At 47.5% G+C, this 24,050-nt stretch overlaps 1 protein-coding gene across 8 annotated transcripts in view; it reads right to left on the bottom strand.

Moving 5' to 3' along the window:
• Positions 1 to 18,394, bottom strand: part of MAP4K4 (mitogen-activated protein kinase kinase kinase kinase 4) — a 162,628-nt gene extending 144,234 nt beyond the window's left edge. For all 8 annotated transcript variants that reach the window (XM_065646818.1, XM_065646827.1, XM_065646852.1 and 5 more), the window contains exons 1-2: positions 17,690 to 18,394; positions 17,236 to 17,301 (exon numbers count right to left, since the gene is read on the bottom strand). In XM_065646818.1, coding sequence (XP_065502890.1) covers positions 17,236 to 17,301; positions 17,690 to 17,746 — 123 coding nt within the window. In that variant the 5' untranslated portion in view covers positions 17,747 to 18,394. The remainder of the gene's footprint in view (positions 1 to 17,235; positions 17,302 to 17,689) is intronic.
• Positions 18,395 to 24,050: the final 5,656 nt, after the last annotated feature.

The following is a 24,050-nucleotide window of genomic DNA, read 5'->3' as shown; positions in this document are numbered from 1 at the left end:
TTTTTTTTTTTTTTTTTTTTAACACGATGAGTTTCCCAGGACTCTGCAAGATACCTGTCCTAAACATGTATCCACCAATTGGTTAAAGACTTCATTTTGCATCCACTCCGCACGAACACTTGCCGCAAGTAGCTTTGTAAGAAAATCCAGTGCCAAACAATTTTTAAAAAATCCCAACAAAGTCTACTTGATAACTCAGGAGAAGGCTGTATTTCAGCAATGGATGCAAACAGCGTGGGATTGAATCAGCTACTGCCTATCCCACAGCTGGGCTGCACCTGGATTAAAAGTCAGAAAACCATAGCAAGCCTTGTAGCTAACGAGGTGCCTGCTTTGCTCAGGAGGATGAGCTGAGACCCAGTGCTTTGTCCATCACCAGCCATGAGGAGATGCAACCCCTTTTTAAGCAAATCTGCAGCAGATTCCACAATGTTTTGCCATCACGGGCACAAAGCAAAGGCCGGGTTTTGATCCTGCACTTTCGGGGATGGATGGTGATGCTCATCCTGAAAGCCCTGCACTGTCACACCTCTCCCCTGTCCGGCCACCCTTTTGTCCTGCCCCATTCCTTCCCTTCTCCCCCCAAAGAGAGAAACAAAGGGCAGTAGTCTCTCATGGCTCCAGACGGAGGGATCTGGGGCTTGGTTTATTACATGCTTAACGGAGCACTGAATTACTGGTGGTTATTGCCTCGTTTAACTGCTTTCCTTAAAAGAGAAACATGAGCAAACAAGCATGCGTCATGAAAAAGCCCCTATTCGGACAGGAGCTGACAGGAGAATAAGCATCTAGGGTTTATGACTAGCAGTTTTGCGTTCAGGCACCAGCTGAGGTTGCAGCAAAGACTAACGCAAAGAAACCCCCACCTTGTCCACCACCTCCTCAGGGGGCTTGTCCAGCCCTGGATTTACCGCCCGAGGTTAGCGCACGCTAAGTACCCAAGGCTTTAGCTATACAGACTTAGCATGTGTCAAGGGCAGCGTGCCTTGTCTAGACAAAGACTTTGGATGCGCTTTAGTTTGCATATACAAGCCTCACACCCTCAATCCTGGCAGAGAGGGGAGCCCTAGGAGACAGCAACCCCATGGAGCTCCTCCATTGGCAGGGAACCCCCTGACTTCGGGAGATGGCACCATGGTTTTGTCCAAAAGACAAGGGGCGGGGGGAGGGAATTACCAGAGTGAAGCAAAAAACTGGCCAGAGACTATTTTCCTTCTCATTTTTGCTCAATTGACAAACAACCGTGACCCCTCTGCCTCCACCTCGCAGACAAACAGCGCTGCAAGCAGAGGTAGGCCTGGAGCCTTCATCTTGGGCATCGATCTTCTCCACGCCCAATGAAGAGAAGAGGGACTTTAATAGGTTTTCTCCAGGGGCAAGCAGGAGGTAGGAGAATAGCAAAGAGGCACTCTCACTCCCATCTCCCTTGTCATCTATTTTTCACAGAACTTGTAATGATTTCAGACTCATATCCCAAACCAAAACACAGCTGAAGTCAGCCCTGAGGTTGAGATAGTGTTGAGGACAGGCTGAAATGGACAGAGCCTCATCTCTTTGGAAAGTTGGGGTAAAAAGAGACCACAAAAAAAGATCTAAAGAAGGTACAGAATGCATGTGGAGAAACACACTAATGAAAAAACAAACAAACCTCACTTGTGTTGGCAGAACTGCAGCCAATACCAGAGGTCACGTGGATTTAACCATATCCCTTCTATTTGTGAGTTACTTTTATACCAAAAAAATAAATAAAGCCACAGAAAAACCTAGAGGAAGAAATGCAAAGGATTATGAGTTTAGAGGAAGGGAGAGCGGCATTCACCCACATCAGATGAGTGTGAGGGAAAAGAGCAAGAATGGCAAAACAAACCACAGGAAGGGAGAGAAATCTGCCACTGTTAAAAAGAAGGGCAAAAACAGAAAATTCATTCTATAAGAAAACATTACAGAATAAATCAAATAAGTTTACAACATGAGGCACTTCCCAAAAGTGATATTTCTAGAAAGAATACTTTTTCCCCCTCAAGACTAACCAGAGAACACTGGCTCAAATAAGAAAACGTGTAAGCCTTTGCCCACAGCTCTAACCCCAAGCTGCAGAGCCAGGCTGATATCCAGTTCACTTCCACTGGCTTCAGCAGATGGGGCCTGATCCTGGACAGGCAAAGCACTTCTAGCTTTAGAAAAATAATCTCAACTAAACCAATATACACCTGAACACTGCAATAAGAAGGATTACCTCTATGATGTTCTTATGCCACTGCACTCCTTTTTCTCTCAAATGACGTTTACGACTCTTAAATTATAAATATACAAGCCGTCTGCATAATCTGTTAAAGATATTATTTGTGCCAACCTAGGACAGCAAAGACATTCAAAACATTTCCCTTGAAACATGCAAATAATGAAGTCACATATTCGTTGAAGAGAAGTTTGGCTCGGGCACTCACAGGACTTTTTCTGCCGTCACGCAGAACGGTTCCCGAAACTACGTGGTTTTGCTGACGGTTGTGATTCAGACGCAAGTCCCTAGTCATTTCAGCGTGTTGTTTTTATCATCTTTCACTATTAAAAGAAACCCACAGAATTCAGCGCAGCAGAGGCAAACCCAATCTGCGCCTCATAAAGAAACTCAGGACTGAGCATCCTTGGAACAGCCCCGTCCGCCTCTTGGGAAAAGCAGCATCTCAAGGTCAGGTTATAAACACGGCACTCAGGGAAACACTCTGCACTGCTGCTGGGTGCACAGTCTGCACAGGAAAACAAGGAATGGCCTTTGAAGGGGGACAAGCTATTAAATTTTAACTAGGTAAAATGTTTACCGAAATAAATCTAGTGCTTTCCACCCTTGGTTATTATCATAACACATATGGTAACTGACATACAATTAATGGAGCTTTAAACCAAGAGTTCTTGGAAGGAAAAACACACTCCCAACTTCTCAGCTAACCTTGACAAAAAGCCAGGGTCTGGCAAAATTCAGTAACACAAGTGGCTTTATGGGATCCTGCGTTTATTGGGCACCTCTCGGCCTCACAACGAGCACCAGCTGCGAGCAGAGGAGCTGACAAGAGGCTCTGCCAAGTCAGCACCATCCACCACCACCGACCCACGAGCAGCCAAAGCTCCGCAGACCAAACTACCACCCCAGAGGTACCGTACCACCCACACCTTCTTCAGCAGGTTTTTGTGTACATGTGCCATTTCACGTCAGTCAACAGTTCAGATGATGGCAACCTCAAAAAGAATTTCATCTCCTCTCCCAAGCATATTGATCCTGCAGGGTGAGCGGGTGTTAACAGTAACGCAACACTTTACTACCCAAGGCTACTGGCTTTGTTTCCAAACTCTCAAGGATCTACAAACTAGGCTGACGCCAATCTTTACAGATCTGAAATGCTGCTCACATTCTCTTTTCCCATCTCCTCCTATCTGAGTTACAGAGAAAGACTAAAACCTACGTTGTGGTGCTACCAAGTCAATAGATTCTCCAGCCAGTCAAGGTATCTCCAAAACTCAGTGCTTTCAGCACAGCTCTGTACCGTGTAAGCAAACGGGATTCCTCTCCTTCCTGGAATAAAGTAACCAGATACCACCCAGGGCATTTCAGCTGCCTGCTTCACCTTCCCTTCTCCTTTTTGCTATAGGAAATCCTACCAGTGGGGAGCATGAAATAAAACCTTCCCCTTTCCCCTATAGCCCAGTGCATCCACGCCACAAGTATACAAAACGTATTTCCTGACACAACAGCACATGCTGACTACATACTTTGTTGTCAAAAAACCAAGAGGTGCAGAGCAGCAGCAGAAGAGGATGCTCCAAAGTCAAACCCCGATCACAGCGAGGAGGGGATCTTCAGCCGAAGTGGCCGTGTCAACGACAGCAGTTTCACTGCCCGTTTCTCTCTTTCTCTCCCAAAACCCAATGCCAGCACTGCCACAACACTTGGCCCACGAGGAGACACCTCCAAACTCAGCAACTTAACCAAAAAGAAGTCTGCTCAGTAACTAATATATTTTTATTCCTGAAGAGAAAACCAGAGCACTCTTCCATTACCTCAGAGGAAACCTAAGGAAAGGTAGCATTACTCAGAACTGATTTACTGCCTCAAGCCATTCAGAAAACCATAAAGCCAGTGACATATAAGACAAGCAGCTCATTCACAAGAGCTCTTTGATCTTAAATACAAATAAAATTAGGTCAATATTAAAGATTTTCATTCCTTGCCATATAAGACTTCCACAAAGGCTAAGAAAAGCTTTTCCCATCCCTTCTTTTAACACTCAAGTTATTTAGCAAGTAACATTTCTTTCACATGACTTGAAACATTTTCTCCATATTCAGTTGTCATCGCTCCACAATTTAACTCCTGGCAAGCACCTAGAACGCACAGGGGGACCTGCATAAAGCATTCTCCACAGCCCCCGAGGACAAGTCCGATCAGAGTACTTCATTGTGTTTCACGTCGAGGAGAAGAAGGAGCAAAGCGCACCCTTCCCAACACTCCGATTGAAAAAAAAAAAAAAAAAAAAAAAAAAAAAAGATTTTTCGGTAATTTGTTATTCAAAGCATTCCCGCGATTTTTTAACAGATGAAGAGAAAGCCTGCGCCGTCACTATTAATAGACTGACATTCTTTCTTCTCCCGCAAGACCACAGCAGAATCACAGGCAAAGGTGACAACTCAAGGGAGCCTGGAGGTGTGCCCGCCCTGCCGAAGCCCCAGGCCCTGGGGTGCTGAGACTCCTCTGAGAGCACCCCTGGTACAGCACTGGTGTACAAAACACTGGCCATGAAATTGGGGAGGTCCTTTCCAACCAAGACTTCCCCGTAGTTCTCAGCACCACGTCTTTTGTTCCTTCTCCTGCAACAGCACATCGTTAACTTAATCTGCCAAAATAACAGAGGATTGAAGGATAAACTAAGGATATAGCATCACCTTGCATTTTCGGTTGAACCTGCTTGATCGTGTTACAGTGGCTTTGAAATGTTATTTATTTGCTTTCTAAATTCACCAAGAACTCTCACACGAAGCAAAAGGCCCCTAAAGCTATCACTGTAATGTGATATCTGCTCACAGACATGAATATATCAATTTTAAAGGTATTAACGCTGCTGTTTAGTCATGGTAAATATCCTAATACCTGCCCCACCTCCGTTACAGAGAGCAATATGGTCAAATAGGAGCTATTCAATACAGGGCTTTCTGCAAAACCCATTTAAACATAGGAACCCCACCAACTGCAAGACAGCAGACAATAAACCCACTGCAAACACAGGTAACACAAACAGGGATACCACAAGGTTAGCCCTACAAGATCCACCTACCCAGTCACCCAAGAACATTTGGCCCTTTCCTCTGGGCGGCTCTTCAGAGACCAGAGGGACAACATGGAAAGTCTTCCCTTTCTTTGGCTTGGGTAAGGGTGAAAGATGACCCTGGCTATCACTAAGGGAAAAAAGGGATGTCTTTTGATCAAAGCACAGAACTTTGCATCCAGAGACTTGGATTGTACCTCTCTCACATGTTTCCTGGGTGGCTGGGAATAAATTACATCGGTTCCCTGCTGTACTTCCCTCCCACATCTTCACTCCAAAGTAAAGCACAGTGGATAACTTGAGTATCAGAGAAGCACACAAGAGCTCTGCTTCCTTCTGTGTTTATATGAGAGATCACTGTGCAACTGCTTGTTCTGTTTAACAAATGGTACGGAATATGAAACTTCACGTACTTCAGGAATGTCGGCTGTAGCTGCTGAAGGAGCATGCACTATATTGCCTCAAAAAAACCCAAGTGTTAATTAGAGAAAAGATATTCATATTTTCAACAGCTTGAGATTTAAAAATAAGATTCACAAACAGATTGAGTTCTATTAGCTGAGTTTGCAGCCATGGAGAAGTAATGCAACGACATGGCTGGGGAAAAAAAAAAAAAAAAAAAAACAAACAAATAGGTTTGATGGGAAAAGATACCTTGCAGAGCACACCTTTGAAAAAACAGCTTGAATGTCAGGCACTTAATTATGACCCTTATCAACATCATCAAAAGAGTTAAAGTATTTCTGTAATTCCGTCCTGAAAAACAGTAACCTGGAATGAATGCATTCTCTGTAGAAGTACAATTTATCTGAATGGGAAAGACCCCAGTGCTTACTGCTGAGGGCACAGAGAGGAGACACAAGGCACTGACCGCTTTTCACCCTGATAGTTCTTCTCAACCAGATCCCTCAGAAGTTTGGCACAAAAAACTTGACTATATTTAAGTTCCCAGCCTTCATATAAGAGCGCAGACATACTAACCGAAGGCAAGAACATTCACCTCCTGGTAAAGACATGCAAAAACAGGTCACTTATTTATGAGCCTTTTGGGGAGTCTTTCAGGGAAAGGGATGCTTCCCTTCCAGTGAAGGCCAAGAGGGGTTTTACGTGTCATTCACTTTCACACATTTCACTTACAAAAGTATCTTCACTCCTACTGTATACCCCACAAAAGAGATGGGCTATAGGAGCTACTACATGCATAGCAGGGTGGGGTCAACCTGTCTGACCTCAGATATCTAGAAGACATTCAACTAAGACATTCATCCTATTATAATTAACAAAGACCCAGGTAAAGAGCAATTTATCTATCCTAGTTATCTCCAGAAGCCACTCACCTGTCCTATTTCTCTGCATTGTGAGTCCTAGAGTACACAGCTCAGATTTAGACAGTGAAGGGACAGTAAGCAGCCCAACTACCTAAGCACCTTTCATCAAAGCCCACTGCACAGAAACAAGTTGTAAATTACTGACAAGACATGTATATCTGCAGTTCTCACTACAAAATGCATTTTTCACCTATCAGGTCACCATAATGTAACTGGAGATAGACAGTGCTATCAGTTTTTTGGAGAAACACAAAAGAAACTCAATCAGATCATCCAGTCAGCAAACACCTCATCATTATATGCAAACACTGCTGCACCAGTTCCCCCAAGAATTATTTTGATTATTGCAGTAGCACATTCTAGTGGACTACAGCTGAGGCTCCTTCCACATTTAGATTTTCTTTGTGTACCCCCCCCTTGCAGGGGTTTATAACTCAGCTACACATACTCCCTCTTGACAACAGCCTTGTAAGATGGATACAGTTGTGCTTCCCTTTAGGTATTCTATTGGATTCACTTTGTGAAGCACAAAGATTAAGAAAAACAAGGAATTGCATTAATGTTGAGAGGTCCCAGACTTTAAGACACATAAACCCAAGTACAGCATAGTATACTTTACTATAACACATTAAGGCCCATGGACTTTAAGCTTTGCCTTCCTGGGTTTGAAAACAAAACCACCCAATACCATTAGATAGCTCGAAGCGTAGGGGGTAGGTTTTGAGACAAGTTTATTTTGTTTTGAGCTTACTGTTTAAATTAGAATCATGAACTCTTGCCCACTGTCATCCCCTACAGCTACTCTCACAAAATCCTGGGAAGAAGCAACTGAAGCTACCAGAGCTTAACTGAAATTGACTGTTGTGTTTCTAAGACTCCAAGTAATTTTTAACAGTTCCAAATGCAAAAATCCAAAACAAAGTGCATCAGCCTTGAGGTAAACCACCAGGAATAAACTGTTGCCTTGGTAGTCCTCAGGAAGTTAAAAGAACTCAGATTGAGTGCAATCGAGTATCTCAAGGTGCTGCCATTCTTCTACCTACCTAAGTAACATACTCCCATTTCACCTCTGACCTACGGTGAAGCTGCCAGGTGCAGGAACTAAAGCCAAGAAGTCCAAACCATGGACTGGTACAACATAAAATGATGGTAACCCAAACATTCAAGCCTAAAACCAGCCTGATTTTCAGAGCCCTAAATTGTCCACTGAAGCTAAGGGGAACTCCATAGGCATCCCAAAAAGAAAAGCCACTTTTGAGGATTAGACAATACAGAGTGAGGAGCCAAAGACCAGGCAGAAGGGCATTATAGATGGACATGAGAAGCAGCATTTCCATGTGGAGAGTGGCACTAGAAGTAAAGCCTTCAGAGGCAGGTAAGGAGCAGGGCAGCACCCATGCCTCCGAAACTGCAAAGGCAAGGGGCCCAAAGGGATCTTACAGAGCAGGGGTGTTTGACACCCCTGTTATAGGGCTTCATAGAACCACAGAATAGTCTGGGTTGGAAGGGACCTTCAAAGGTCATCTAGTCCAACCCCCTGCAATGAGCAGGGACATCTTCAACCAGATCAGGTTGCTCAGAGCCCCGTCCAGCCTGGCCTGGAATGTCTCCAGGGATGGGGCATCGACCACCTCTCTGGGCAACCTGGGCCAGTGTCTCACCACCCTCATTGTAAAAAATTTCTTCTTCATGTCTAAACTGGATCTCCCCTCCTTTAGTTTACAACCATTACCACTTGTCCTATCACAACAGGCCCTGCTAAAAAGTCTGTCCCCATCTTTTTTTATAGGCCTCTTTTTAAGTACTGAAAGGCCACAATAAGGTCTCCCTGGAGCCTTCTCTTCTCCAGCCTTCTCTGGCCAGGGTGGTGGGAAGAGCAATAAGTGGACCTCGGGCATCAGGACCCAGGGCATCAATGGGGCACTAAGGGCACACAGGGAAGGAAGCAGAGGAGCAGCCATGGTGCACCACCAACAGCCCGAGCAGCCGCGTTGCTGACCCCAGCCCGCAGCACACCTTCTCCAGGGGCAGCGCTACCTGGCTCCAGGAACCATGTGCCTACAGCCCATGCGGCTTCTTCAGCCGCAGGTACAAACCCATGAGTCACTGCGATCCTTGCACAGAGAGCAGCTCTTATCAACGTGCCATGGGACAGCTCCAGAGGGAGGTGACGGAGACACACCAGATAAGCACTACAATACCAGTATAACTGCCTCCACGTTAGGAGTTCTACTGCATTAGCTGTTTTATTACTAGACAGGCTGATCAGGACCTGTTGGCACTTGCAGTGTCCTGTTTGTATAGCGATTAATGACAGCTCCAGCGGCAGAGCAACCCAGGGAGGCACAGCTTCAGTGGGAACGAAGCACTTTGCCAACAATCTGCCCCCAAAAGACATCAGTTATCCTGGCACACAGTCACACCACAGCTAGGTGGGCTGAGGGAGGTCTCATCAGCCCGGGCTGCACTGAAATCAGCACAATAAACTTCATCAATAAACCTTCCTCTCGTGTGCATAAGCCCAAAGCCTGGCTGGCTATGGAGAGAAAGCTAGTGAACTGCCATAGGTAAAAGCTAATCTCTTTCATAATATATAAATATATATTGGTTTAATATAAATTACATATGCTAATGTATTTCTACTGACCAATAGCTGCCCTTTACTTTTTCTGACAATAAACACTTTTGTGACTCCACACTACTTTTTGTTTCCCACAACTACGAATTGTGCACTAATTCATTCTTGACATTTAAGCCAGCTTCTTCTTCACCCTCTGTTTTCCTCTGTAAATTCACCTTCACTAGGCTGCTTCTCCCTGAGCTGTCCCACTATCTTCCCAACTCCACATCTTCCCATAGATCGGGTCCTTCAGTTGTCAGTATGATGCAAGATCAAGCAGGCGGAGGGCATGGGAAAACCCCAGGGAAATGTCAACACCCTTCATGCCTGCTACAGTGAGTTGCACAGGGCACTTGAGACAGGAGTTGCACCAATTTCTAACTAAACCGGAGAGAAGCCCACTCCATCCACACATCCACCTCATCCCTACGTGCTGTGGAAGTGCCAGTCCTCTGTAAGGGTGGGCATCTCCATTCCCCAGCCTCTGGGATTTCAGCCTTCTTCAGTGGTGCTTTTACAGGTTTCCCAATCAGTAGCAAATCAAAACCAACGTCACTGAGGTCAAGTCATAGTTATTAATTACCCGCAGAACAGCAGATTTCACGCTGCTGCAGGATGGCAAAGCCCAGCAGAGCAAGGGGATTCTCTGCCTGCAGGACTGTCATGTCTCCGCTCTGCACTCACTTCTCTTACAAAAAGCTGCTCTGCCCTTCTTTGTAACACTGAAACAAATACCACAGAACTTAGGACTGTTGAGGCCCATGGCCATCCAGAAGGAGATATGTCAAGCCTTGCTCAGCACAGGACAGGGGCCAGGAACAAAGGTCAGGCAGAGGCATCATGAACTTCACAGCAGCATTTTGACAATTTGGCAGTGCTCTGCAGTTTGTAACCAGTGTCGTATTTTGTGCCTTTGTGCAAGTGTTTCACACTTGCATCGAAGGCAGAAAATACACTTTGGAAGTAATACTGAGATGCAATGTCAAAATCTCCAAGTCTCCTATGTTCAAAGCTACCTCAAGGTTCCCAAAGAGTACGCACAGTTGTGGGTTTTTTCCCCCCCTCTCTTGTCATAGTTGCATCCTTTTACAGCCAACGGTATCTTTTTTTGAGCCTGTGCTGACCCAAGAAACAATCAAGTACCCATAATGCTACAAATGTAAGGCATTTGATAAGAACTCTTGTGCAAAGCTATGCGATCCCCTCCCAAATGCACCTCTCGTTCAAGAGAGTTGAATTCTTTCCACTGGCTCCAGCGGGAGTTGGACTGGGACCTAAAATAACGCCGCAGATAAGGATCTTACTGTAACTTTTGACTACAGTCAACCTCACATTGTGCAAGTCCACGCTATTGAGCTTAAATAACAACGTCATCCTAAGGCAGGGAGAATTATTTCTGGCAGAGCCAGAGTGTACAGTCAGAAATGTAAAACAGGAAAAACAAAAATACCACTTTTCTCCAAGGAAAACAGATCTCAAGAAGGTAGGTACACAACCTAACCAGCTGAAATCACGCTTGCTACAGAAAGTACCTCTTGAACTGAAGACAACTAGAACGTAAGGCGTATACACAAACACATGCTAGACCACATGAGAAAAGTCAGTTAGCATTCTAGTCCAAAAATTTATACTAAAAAATGTATATGCTGAAGGCAGGGAAATGCAAAGGGTGAACACCTCTTGTAATGCTGGATTCCCTTTGGGGACATTCCTCTACATCAGCATGGACCTGCCATTATCGCACAGGCCAAAAAAAGCATTTCTGCACACTACCACCGAGGCTCTGGTGCCTGGAAGTTGATAACATGTCATCAAAAATCACCATTACCAGGGCAGATGAAAAATAAAGCAAGGAAATGGAAGATGTACATTCCTGTTTGCCTCACCTTCTTTCTTTAATACCCCTAAATTAACAAGAAATCCCATCCTGGGCCTTATGAATAGAGTTCACCTTTCCCATGCCTGGAGCAAGGTGCTGAGACCTTCATGGGGAAAACCATCTATCTACCTCTGCAAGCCTGGGGAAATGCCCCCTTACCACTGCCAATAGGGAGAGAGTACATACACTTAAAAAGCAAGGAGAGAGTACAAGACTATTTCATCTGAAATTTTAGGCACATCAGTTGAAAAATCCTCCTACAGAAAGCTGAAAACATTTCCAAGGAGTCAGCGTAAGACTCGGGGCTGTATTGTTACATCCATCACCCCAAAGAGCTGCACACACCCATGTCCCAGAGTGCTGGGCCCTCTTCTAATTACTCCAGGAATAAGAAGTCCCTGCCCTGGGAGCCTGCAGTTTGATTTAAGACAAGATACAGAAAAAAGACGTTTTGACAAACAGACAGATGGACTGGGGGAGGAAGAACGAGAGCGACATGTGGTTACCCACAATTGTCAGGTTGCTTTCTTTTCTCTTTTTTTTTTTTTTTTAAATAAAAATAAATATCAGTAATCCCCACTGGCCACCTGCCTAGGTTTTGTATATTTAATTAAGAAGGATTTGTGTGATCGACAATTGGTCAAAAGTTCAGCCAATTCGGGGGAGAATGATGGGGGCAAACAATGCTAAGGGCTATATCTAGCTGCAGGACCCTGAGAAATGCCAGTGTTCCAGCCACTGCCTGGTCCTTCCCGATTCCTCCAGCAACAAACCCTCCCTTTGCAACACCATCCAAGGAAAATCAGAGGAGGAAGGGAAGAAGAGCAGTTCATAGTTAAGAGAGCTGGTCTGGACCAGTTCCTGAAAGCCAGTGACCTCACTGATCCTCAGTACAGTTTGTCTTTATAGTGATAAGACTGGAATTGTATTCATGTTTAACAAAATCATCTGAATCCACAATGACGTCCCTTTAGCAGCAAGAGAAAGAAAGAGGAGAGAGGGGGAAAAAAAAAATTTCAACTGAGTTAGTAGAGAATACCAAGCACTGTCCCCTCTTCCTACCACCCAACACAGTCACCTTGTCAGATAGAAAGTCCATTAAGACAAAATAGAGTATCTTTAGCGTGGGAAAACATTTATCCAAGTTTTAATTTATTTTCAAATCAGCATTTAAACGACTACATCTTACATCATTTCCTTTTATGAGCCAGCAGTTAGACAATGCACATCATTTACATGCACTTTTGGAAGGCTGCAACATAAATCAACAAAAGAAGCCTTCACTATGAATTAACTATTACAAGGCTCTTAGAAAGCCACACCAGCCTCCATTGAGGGCAATTAGGAGTATCATCCCTAATTCTCATCCTTCTGGTGCGCTCCTGTTATGCTTCAGAACGTGCACAAAAATATCCTTCCTCCCAGTCATTACTGCTACAAGAGAATTACGATGCCTATCTGTGAGACGTAACAGCGCACTCACGACAGCTATTTTAAATTGTAAGCTGTCTTTAAGAACATACACATACCCCCCCAAAAATAAAAAGAGAAAGTGACTCAGCAAGTTAACATAGTTCAGCCTCAACAGCAAAGTTCATAAGCTTTATGCCTCTATGAATGATCCAGATGGCAGAGATTTTTAGATTTGGAAAATATTAACCAATGCCTTTAGTTCACAGGTCATTTTTGCATTAAAAAAAAAAAAGGCAAAGAGAAGGAAGGGAAAACAAAAAAAGCAGCAAACACAGCCAGCTCAAATCTTATCTTGAGGCAAATTTCAGGAGTGTTTTCATTTTGTGTGAGCCAAACTTCAAATTAAGCTTACTACTGGATGTGAAAAACTAAAATCTAACCGCAGTAATGTCAAAAATGTTTCTCCGCTATTTGCAAAAGATCAAAAGAAGTCCTTAAGGCAGCTAATCACTTGGTAAGCTGGCTACAAGTTCCAGCTACACCAAAGTGCTCTGATAAAGTAGGGCTGAGCTCAGGAGGGAAGGAGATGGGAGGTACAGCCATCCCGCAAGACACCAGCACGCACAAAAAGCACAACTGCAGGTTAACTTTTTTTTTTTTTTCCTGAATTCTGTGCCACTCACATCACCCCCTGCTTGCACCTCACTACCTAAAGGTGATACATCGCTACTCTGCTGCTTAAACGCGGCGTGAGGGGCGCTAAGCCCCGGGCCGGGGGGACTCAGCCCCGGGTCCGGATGCTCCTCTGCCGGCTCTGGACAAGCCCGCGCATGCCCCTCGGCTCCCATCAGCTGATACCAACCTGTCGAAGGGAAATTTCTCCCTCCGAACTCCAGCAGAGGCGTTGGGGGCTCCTTAAAAGCGTTACGCGACAGGCTCAAGGGGGTTCCGCGGCCAGGCGCTGCTTCGCAACGTTTAACCCTTTGCTTTCTAACTTACGGGCGGCGCAATGTGCAAAAACGTCTCCCTTTCTTCCCTGCTACCATCCTTAGATTTTAAACTACAACAGGGCAAACAACTTCAGGCCAGCCTTGCATTCGCCAGGGTTTCAGGTGATCAGCAGAGTTGCCCCTGGACGAATGAGCCACCCCCGCCACTGCCCCTTCCCCTGCACCGGGCGAAGACTTCCCAAAAACACCCCGTTTCTTGGCAGTGCCCTGGGTTGGGGTGCCTCAGGCTCACTTATTTTTTCCCTCAATTCACCAGCGTGTAACAAGCTCCTCTTGAAAGGCAAGAAACCTTCACACAGGAGAGGTGTAAGCAAGATTACAAAGATGAAGATAATGTAAATTCTTTAAGCGGAGCAGCTGAAAACTTAGTATTTTTTAATACCTCGTCAGTGAGGTCCCAGGTCCACTCCACATAGGGCAACCCAGTTTAATAGCATAAAATCTCAGGAGGATCCACACCGCTCTATGACAGGGAAAAACTCTACTTGCATTTAGGTGCCGAATAACTTAAGAACGTCCTCATATTTCATGTGTGTATATATATCCACATACATCTATATACCTATATATAGCTAAATGAATGGCCAGGGTAGAAATATCTATAATCATAGAATGGTTTGGCTTGGAAGGGACCTTCAAAGGTCATCTAGTCCAACTCCCCTGCAATGATCAGGGACATCTGCAACTAGATCAGGTTGCTCAGAGCCCCGTCCAGCCTGGCCTGGAATGTCTCCAGGGATGGGGCATCGACCACCTCTCTGGGCAACCGGGGCCAGTGTTTCACCACCCTCAGTGAAAACATTTCTTCCTCATGTCTGGCCTGAATTTCCCCTCCTTTAGTTTAAAACCATCACCCCTTGTCCTATCACAAGGGGCCTTGCTAAAAAGTCTGTCCCCATCTTTCTCACAGGCCCGTTTTAAGCACTGAAAGGCCACAATAAGGTCTCCCTGGAGCCTTCTCTTCTCCAGGCTGAACACATCCCTAGCCAGACAGAAATATCTCTAGCTAGATATATCTGAGCTATTTCCAGCAGGCTCAGCTAAGGCAAAGAAGAGAAAACCAGGACTACATTCTGCTTTTCAACAGGTCGGCGCAGTCTCCTTCCCAGTGCTGGAGAGGAGACTCCCCAAGCAAGGCAGAGCGACCTTCGGTCGGTATCATCATCGCCGGGGCGCACGAGCCAGACAAAGAGATAACGTCATGCCCTCTCCCGCTCCCTCCGGCCCCCCCGCAGTGGCAGGTCGCCAGCCAATCCCGCTCCCCGCGCCCGGTGACATCATCGCTGATGCCGACACCGAAATGTGGAAGTCACATCAAACTAGCGCTGCCCCACAGACCCCCTCCGCATGGGCTCCTCAAAGACAACCTACCCCCCCCACGCACCCCACCGCCCCCCACCAGTCCCTCGCGATGACAGGCCGGTTAAAAGGGAAATAAAACCATTTGGGAAGAGGGATTTCAAGGAGAGGTTGCTGGGTAGGAGGGAAAGCGGAAGGCAACAAGCAAACACAGCGTAACCACGTTTTTCCCTCCCTTATGCAGTTCTCCAAAAGCCCTGGAAACATACACACACAGTTTGATCTATAGCTGTCCCTTTTTTCCTAACAAAACAGCGGCTGCGAAAAGTTAAGTACTATTTCACTGGTATTGCACTGATTTTTTTTTTTTTTTTTTTACATAACTGCGTTCTTCCAAGAAGAAAGGAGAGGTTTAATCACAGCAAGGAAGTTTTTTGGTTTGGTATATTTTGTTTATATACAACTCTGCTGGATGTCTACATTGTGTCCACAACCGTGGGGAAATGCCTATGAAGTAGCAGTGCAAACTCAAACTTATACACCTGTCAATCCACTAATGTCTGAAAGGCTCCATAGCAAAGCAGTACTTACTTATTTCTTTTTATTCCCGACACCCAAACCACCATGCCCTCAGTTACCAGGCAAGACGAAACATTTCTGCCACTGTCTAACCAGTGAGGGGAAGGGCAGGGAAATCTCACACATGCACTAGAACTAGTACCCCGACCGAACCCGCCTGCTGTTCCCCCTGTTATCAGAATGACATGGATGCCCTTAGACCTCAGGTGTTCATTCACTCTTCCAAGTCGATAAATGCATGGGCTGAGTTTCATCGCTAGTGTTAACTATGCCAGGAGCGTTCTAGCATACTGAAAGAAAATGAAATTAAATATCTCTATTGTCAAGACAGTTAAACAACCTAGGACTTAGCTCGTTAACAAGTAAGCCAAGAAACAATGCACCAAATTGCAATAATTAACAGGAGAGTCTCAAGTCACACTATCACGCCCTGCAATTTTTTTTTATAAGAAGGGTTCAGACTATGCAAGATCTAGGAGTAGAAGGATTACAGAAAAAAAAAAAGTTTAAATGGTGTCATTTCATTTGTCAGAAAAAAATTAATGGTCACAGTAGTGTCAAAATGCAGCTTCTCATCTATCTCGCCCCTCTCCTCTAGCCTTTTGAGCCACATTCCTTTTTCCAGCTTTCTGACAACAGCAGCTGCCTGGTTATCCCACTTCTAGTCTTAAAATGCAACTCACACGCTGCACAAACTACTTCATCATGAAGGCTGAGGTTCACGCCCTCAAAACAAACTGACATGTGTTTCATTTGCAGAAGAGGCACCAAAGCGCTTTATTTAGTTACTGGAGCTGCAAGCAGCAGTATCTTGCCATCAGGGAAACTCACCAATTATACTGCTTTGTTTACAAGCAAAAAAAAAAAAAAAAAACACACAAAAAACCACCCAAGCAGCTAGGAATAGTCAGTTAGTTTCAGTTATCTCTCTTTCCCTCTGCAAATGTGCCTTGCATTTCTGTGCAATATAAGGCTAGAGCCTTCCGTCTTCAGCCAAGTATTAAGACTGTGTGAATAATTAGTCATCCTGGTAGCTAGCACTCGCTGCAAAGTCATGCAATCTCGAGATTTGTTTGTTCCACTAACTGCACACTGGAGGGGGGGGAAAAAAAAAAAAAAGGCTAGTTTCACACCCACATGGGCACTCTCCAATTTCTATTTTTTGAAGTCATACACTTGTCAAGCAGGTTATTCTGGCAATTCTGATTTTCACTAAATCAGCTTCACCGCTTCGATTGCTTATTATTGTCACTCTACCTCCCCCATCACTGCACGGCACAGTGGGACCGGATGCAGCACCGTTCACCCCAACTCAACAGCTTCAGCACTTTGAAGGTTTTCCAACAAGGAAACCAGGGGACAATTTTAATGAAGGCCGATGCCTTTGTCTGAAGTCACTGCAGCAGCAGCAGTAACTTCCATGAGGGCTGCCAGCAGCAATTTTGAATAAGCCCATGGACCTATTTGTATAGTTCGGACACACTCTGACAGGGTCCACTCGGTTTGGTCATTTCTTGGCAGGGGGGAATAAGGACAATAAAGGACTATTTCATAATTTCAAGATGGGTACTTGGGAGAGTAATTCGTGCCCCTTTGGAAAAGCAGAAGCCAAGAGGCTGACAAACTTGTCACGGACAGCAACAATGACAAGGACAACATTTTTATCATCCCTAACTGTGCTGCTTGCCACAGCGGGTGGCTCGTCATCAGCCGTGTGCTCAGCCCGGCAGAGATGCCAGGTATCCTCTAGAAAAATGACAATAATAAAAGGCAAATAAATTCTGCCACAAACCTTGTAGACTTGCCCGTACGTGCCATTGCCAACCACTTCCACCAGCTCAAAAATCCCAGCGGGGTCCTGGGGAGGGGGAAGGGAGGAGAAGGGGCAGAACGGGGCGGGGGGGGGGGAGAAAAGAAGCGGGGTTACATTTTTGCGAGGCGATGGCTGCTGGCAGAGCCCAGCGAGCGAGCCCGGCTGCTGGCGGCGTGCAGCTGTTGCGCCCTGTTTTTTCCACGCACATGCCAATACATGCAAACAAAGGAAAAGCAGCCCAGGGCCGCGCTCCCCCCGCCCGCCCCCGCGGGGCTCCCCCCACGGGGCTCCCCCCACGCCACCGCCGGCCCCCCGCGCCCCGGCCCCGGCCCCCGCTCCGGCCCGGCCGCTCCCACCCCGCCGGCCCGGCAGCCCCGGTAAGGGCGCGCCGGCCCCCGCCCCGCCGGCCCCGGCCCCCCACCCCGGCACTCACCCGCAGGGAGGAAAGGTCGATATCCACCAGACTTTTTGCAGGAGAATCGTTCGCCATTTTCCCGTCGCTTCCTTTTTTTTTTTTTTTTTTTTTGTCTTTTTTTCTTCTGTGTTAAATAATAGCGAGGCCGCCTCCCCCCTCCCCGGAGCAGCTGTGAATTGCGCGGAGCTCCTCTCCTTTCTTCCGCCCTTCCCTTCTTCACTCAAGCCCCGCCGGGTTGAAACTCTTCAGCATTGGGAGGGGTTGGCGGGGGGGGGGGATGATGGATAGATAGATGGATGGTGGGAGGAGGAGGAGGAGGGGGGAGAGGGAGGTGAAGGAAGGGAAGGAGGGAGGAGAGGGGGTGCTGCGGTCCGTCTGTCTCCCCGCGGCGCGGGGCTGGATCCCCCCCCGAGGCGGGCGGCGGTGCCCTGGCCGGCCGGTCGGTGGGTGGGTCGGTGGGTGGGTCGGTGGGTGCCCGCACGTCGCCGGCGGCAGCGGGTCACACCATGTCGCGGCGGCGGCGGCAGGAGCGGCGCCGGGGCCGGCAGCCTCTGGCAGCCTCACGGTGCACCCCGCACCCGGGCATGGCACGGCTCGGCTCGGCCCGGCCCGGCCGGCGGCGGGGAGGCGCTCACGCCGGCAGCCGGCAGCCGCGGCCCCGCTCTGGCATGGGGCGCTCACGCCCACCGCCGCGGCGGAGCCCCCGCCGCCTCCGAGCCCTCCCCGCGGTGCTGCCCTCGCATGAAACGGCGCCGGGCACCGGCGGGCAGGGGCTGCGCGTCCCGGCGGCGGCGGGGTACGGGCGCGGGGCTGGAGCGGGGTGCTGCGAGCCAGACAAAGATAGCCGGGGAGGAGGAGGAGGAGGAGGAGGAGGAGGAAGAGAAGGAGGAGGAGAAAAGGGATACAAAATATACTGCGAGCGGGGAGAGCGAGAGAAAAAACAGCTCCCCCTTCCCTTCTCCAACAGGAAAAACCGGCGGAAACGCGCCCGCACCAAAGCACTGCTGGGTAAATTCGCGGGGAGAGAAAGAGAGAGGGAGGACGGGGAGGGGACCGGCCCTGCCCGCCCCGCCGCCCTACGATAGCCCCGACGGGGCGGGGGTGAGGGAGGACGGCCCCGGCCCCGCCGCGAACAACGCCCGGGCCCGGCTGGCGGGGAGGCCCACGCGTGTCCGCGGCACGGCCGTAGGGTTACGCGACTGGACGGGGTTGATCGTGCCGCGCCGCCTGTACGGCTGCTGTGAGTAGCCCGCCCTGCCTCTGCCCCGCGGCGTGGGCAAGGAGGGGCATGTCAGCCGCCCCCGCTGCCCCCGCCGCGCCTGTGGGGCGAAGGCACGGCCGGTGTTAGGCGATCGCCACCGGTATCGCTAGGCGCTCGTTGGAAATAATAACAAAAAAGGTACACAAGAGTGGTTGGAGAGACCCCACTGCTGATGGGGTGGGGCATGGGAGTATTTTCCCTTCCCATCTCCAGTGAGATGATTGGCAAAATCTGTCATCTTCTCTTTCCCCCCGCCACCAGCGCCCCCAGGCAAAACATTCCTGCCCCATTGGAGACCTCTGCGGAAACAAAACTGGCCTTTAGAACCAGGTTCAACAAACTTATGAGATGGCATTTTAACACATCATTTACTGACAGCCAGAACTGTGTCAGGCCCCCATTCGCACCCAGAAGGATCTTCCAGCAGAATCTGAATCGTGGAAAAAATCTCATTACCCTCTCTCAAGCTAGTCACATCAGGCAGTTGCATGAAGGTGTAAACCTTGGCAGGATTTGTCTCTCATTGAAGTTCTTTATCACACTGATATGGCAAAAATGTTACCTGCCTGCAAGAGGTCGAGTTATGTTTCCTGTGGGAACCAAGGTTTTCCTGTCTCTTCTACTTTAACCACAAAATTACATATACATAGCTATAAGTATCACAGAAACATACTTTTAAAACAAAGCAAACCTGTTGAGCAGAAAGTGTAAGGATAAATTACCATAACAGTTTAATGGCGTACTTCATTTTCACTTAAAGTATAGTTACAAAGAAAGGACACTCCGGCCTGCACTGGGCAACTGGTTTTTTCTATACAGGAGCCACGAAGATGTATTATCAAAGGCCTGGTTTGTGTTACGTGGCTTATTTCACACCACCTTTCTATGCATAAGAGCAGCCTTGGTAGGTCAGACCCATTGTCTGTCTAGCCCAGCATCCTGTCTCAAGATGTAGCCAGTGGTGAATGCTGAGGGAAGAGCACAAGGATACTTCGACCGTCCAGTGATACTTCCCTGAGGCGTCCTCCCAGCTCTCTGAGCTCAGGGAGTTCTTCAGCAGTGTTTGCTGTCACCACGTTTCGTACCCTCTAATGATTTTTTCCTGCCATTAGATTGCCCGTTTGTGAATTTGTACGTGCTTCTGGCTTTTACAGTGTCCTCTGGCAGGTGGTTCCACAGATGTTCCACCTGCTTGTTATGTGAAGACCACCTTTGTTCATTGGCTTTGAACCAAGATCTGCTTGTTCTTGTGTTGGAAGAGACAACAATAATTTCCTATTAATTTTCTCCATTAGATTCGTTCTTTTTATACATGCCCTTTGTGTACCACCTCGGTTTTTGCCAGCTAGCAAATTCTGGTCTTTTTAGTGATACCAGAAATGTGAGCCACTCCATACTTGCCCTTCTTTGAGCTGTTTCTGCTTCTAAAATCTTTTTAAGATAGGGGAGTTGATCTCCATGCTGCGTTCACGATGTTGGGTTCCCCATGTAGTGTTATGGTGAAGTCCCGGTTTCCAGTCCTCTCCCGCTACTCCCTTTTTTCACTGTTTTTTAGTATGAAAATGACATTGCTGTAGAACATGTCTTTTATAACTCCAGACTATTGCTGTGTACTTCTGGATGCTGCAAAGACTTTGAAGCCCAAATTCCGACCTGCAATTTTTCCAAACCCAGTATATGACACCTTTCTCATGCCCCTGAAAAATACAGTTGGAGTTTTGTAGAGCTGAGGCTCTGAGCTCACTTTGAACATTGTAGCTCCGATCTGGCTCCACCATAGTGCCCTCTCTCTGCTTTGAGCTTATACTTTCCATAGTGAGATTTGTTTGTTTTAGTATTGCAGTAGAAGACTGATAAAGAAGTGCTGACAAAAATATTGTGAATCCTTGAAAATTGTGGCATTCCCTAACTTTAGAGGAAAAAATAGTCTTCACAACAGAGTAAATCATAGAAGCATAGAATCATAGAATGGTTTGGGTTGGAAGGGACCTTAAAGATCGCCTAGTTCCACCCCGCTGCCGTAGGCAGGGACACCTTCCGCTAGAGCAGGTTGCTCAAAGCCCCATCCAGCCTGGCCTTGAACACTTCCAGGGATGGGGCATCCACAGCTTCTCTGGGCAGCCTGTCCCAGTGCCTCACCACCCTCCTCATGAAGTAAATGCCACAGGAGAGCTCCCTGCTGGGAAGGAAGCACCACACCAGGTCACCTTCCTTTTCCTTCCAACACAAGCTGAGGGATGAAAGGATTGCTTTCTTGAGGAAGAAACCTCCCTGGCTGTGGCCAAAACCACTCTTTTCACATGTTCATCATGCTCTTCACCAGCATGGCATACTTACCCAGTTTGGAAAGTCTAAAGGTTAAAAGACCAAACCTAAAACCACTGGAAAGAAGATGAGCAGTCTATTTTAACTCTTCCTCATGGAGTGAAACCAGCACCCCTGAAGGAGACAGTGAGATGGCCATCGAAAATCATAATGCAGATGAAATGCAAGGAAAGGCAATTTCAGCCTCGTGGATAGTCACCCCACACACAGAGCAGTAAATGACTGTGTCTTCTAATGACAAACTAAGTAGAAGCATCAAAAAATCTGAGTCAGCTCCATCTGTTCAGGAACAAAGCAGGAGAAAGCTGTGGGGCCAGTGTGCTGCTTTCTGTCACCCTCAGACACGGTTCCACCTGTTCCTGCTCTCTGCGTCTGCAGCAGCGGAAGGAACAGAGGAGCTATAGTTCCCTGAGCAGTTTCAGCATCCCTGACAGAAGGAGGCTGAGCCTCCTTTTCTCCGGCCATTTACCCCTATTCTGTGGCCACTCATCCCCAGCATAAGCGTTCGTACAGCTGTGCAGTGAGCCAGAACTCAGCAAAGCTAGCCCAGGAAAGGAAAAAAAATGTTAATGTTGCTATTGATCAGTTCCCTGGCCTGCTTCACTACATGCCTGCTTGAGCGGTGGTGTTGACAAGAGGGAGTGGGGACAGAAACTGCATGTAAGGGAGGAAATGTAACCATAGTATTGCTTCTTGGTGGTAGCTGTGGCTTCAGCCAATTTCCATTCTCGGTGGACCCGTAGGGGTAGAACTAGAGAAACTTCCTTCCTTACTGAAAGAGGCACTGTGCAAGTAGTGGGAACCCAACATTTATGTTCTGGCCACGAAAGAAATTCCTTGCCCGCTATTTTTTTTTTTTCCCCAGTTCTTTGAAATTGTCTTTGTTTTATTCTTTTACGCATTTATTACACTGGGGCCCTAATCACTGACCAGAGATGTAGAGGTCATCGACTACACTAACTTTTAAAGAGCTTAATCATCAACCGTATTCAAGGGGATGAGTAAAGACACAGGAAGTTCTGAATTTTCATTCTGTTTCTGCTACTGATTCATCCCATAGCCTTGAGGCATCTCATTTCCTGCCTCTGCTCCGCGTCCCTATGTGGAAAATGGGAGTGATTTTGGCCTACTTGATAGTGTGAAGTGTTTGACATGTGCCCTGTTGTACTGTCTAGGGAAACAGTTCTCGTCTTGGCCAGGAAAGTCCATGAGGGAGGTTCAAGCTGGGGTGAGGAGTACCAGAGCACAGACTGGCAAACGAGGCTGAGTGAGGTTTTGCACAGTCCAGCTGTCCTGTTGCGAATGGGCTCCCGAGACCAGAGGGAGGCTGGGGAGGCTTTAAAGACTGCTTATTCTCCCTGTGCTGGTGATTACAACACACGTTGGGAGCCAATCTTATACAGAAGGGTGACACACAATCAGCCTTCCTCCAGCTTACACTCCTCCTCAGCTGCCTCCACCACCGCTATCTCACACCACCACGTGAGGGCTGCTCCATGCGAGCGCTGCCGGCACATCCAGGCTCTTAGATGCTGCATCGGAATGTCGTATATGTGGACGCGTTCCTGCAGCTCTGGGCACCCAGTTGTGCATGCGCTGCTGCTGGTGGCATGCCGCTGCTTCCCCCCTCCTCAGGATTCTGCACTGCCTCCTGGACCCATGGGTTACCCTCATCCTGACATGCAGGCAAGGCTCAGGCATGGAGCTGGACCTGAGCACGGGGAAGCAAGCGTACATGTTGCTGGAGGTGACACCGAGTTGCGCAGGGCCCAAAAGGAGCAGCTTTCCAGCAGCTGTAGGCTTTGAGGCCATCACTGTCCACCCACTGGCTGCCTCTGTTAGCAGATCAGGGAATGGATTGAAAGGACTCATGAAACCAAGGAGCTGCCTAAAAATAGCAATCCTACTAGCCTGGGAAGAGGGGCAAAGAGTGGCAGAGCATTTTCTAGACCTGCTCGGTACCGGGCAGGAAGGCACGGTGCTGTCAGCACTCTCAGCACTTTAGAGGTGCCCACCTTCCCCCATCCCCTGCCAGGCTCCACATCTGTGCTGTTCTTTCAGCTGTGCCAGTACAGCTCCCCTGTGTTGTGGTCAGGTAGCTGGGCTGATCTCAGCAAAGAAGAAAGCACCTTTTTTCTTTCTTTTTTGCAGGCTTTGCTTTACTTCTTATTAGCACCCTGCTTTGAAGGAGTGGTGGGCAATAATGTGAGAACAAGAATTCTTTAAGTTGTTATTGGACAGAGATCTAGGTTTCATGAAACCATATCCTAAGTGTCATTTTGGGGTGAGAGAGTTACCTCAAATGGCATTGCAGTATTGTCTAGAGAGACAAATTAACCTTAGTCCTGTAATAATATCATACCTGTGCAGCACTGGAGCACTCAGCAGTTCTAACTCGATCCAGATCATGAATGAACATATGACAATGTTCTCATGAAAATAAAATAATACGGCGTTTATACAATCTTCATGCTTTTATGCTGACTGTGGTGGAGAAAGATGCTACTTGGTCCATCTAAAGCCGTAAGAAATGAGAAGCTGATAGATGAAGGTATGGTATGAATTTTGCCAGGTTTGCCAGGACCGTGTGCTCCCAGAGAAATCCAGGAACAAACCTGAACCAGCAGAGGAAAGTTCAGTGACTTGCATCACATAGCTGCAGCATTTTGAGTCTGGTTCTGAACATGTCCACACAGGATTTACATCTGTAGAGCCACAACGTCCACAAGGAGGCTGCTCCTGTCCCTGGAAGAGAACAGGACAAGGAGGGGTGATTTCATGCTGCTGCAGCCT

This window comes from Caloenas nicobarica, chromosome 1, assembly GCF_036013445.1.
Source record: "Caloenas nicobarica isolate bCalNic1 chromosome 1, bCalNic1.hap1, whole genome shotgun sequence".
Taxonomy (NCBI): domain Eukaryota; kingdom Metazoa; phylum Chordata; class Aves; order Columbiformes; family Columbidae; genus Caloenas; species Caloenas nicobarica.
This window is presented reverse-complemented; position numbering and strand designations above follow the sequence as displayed.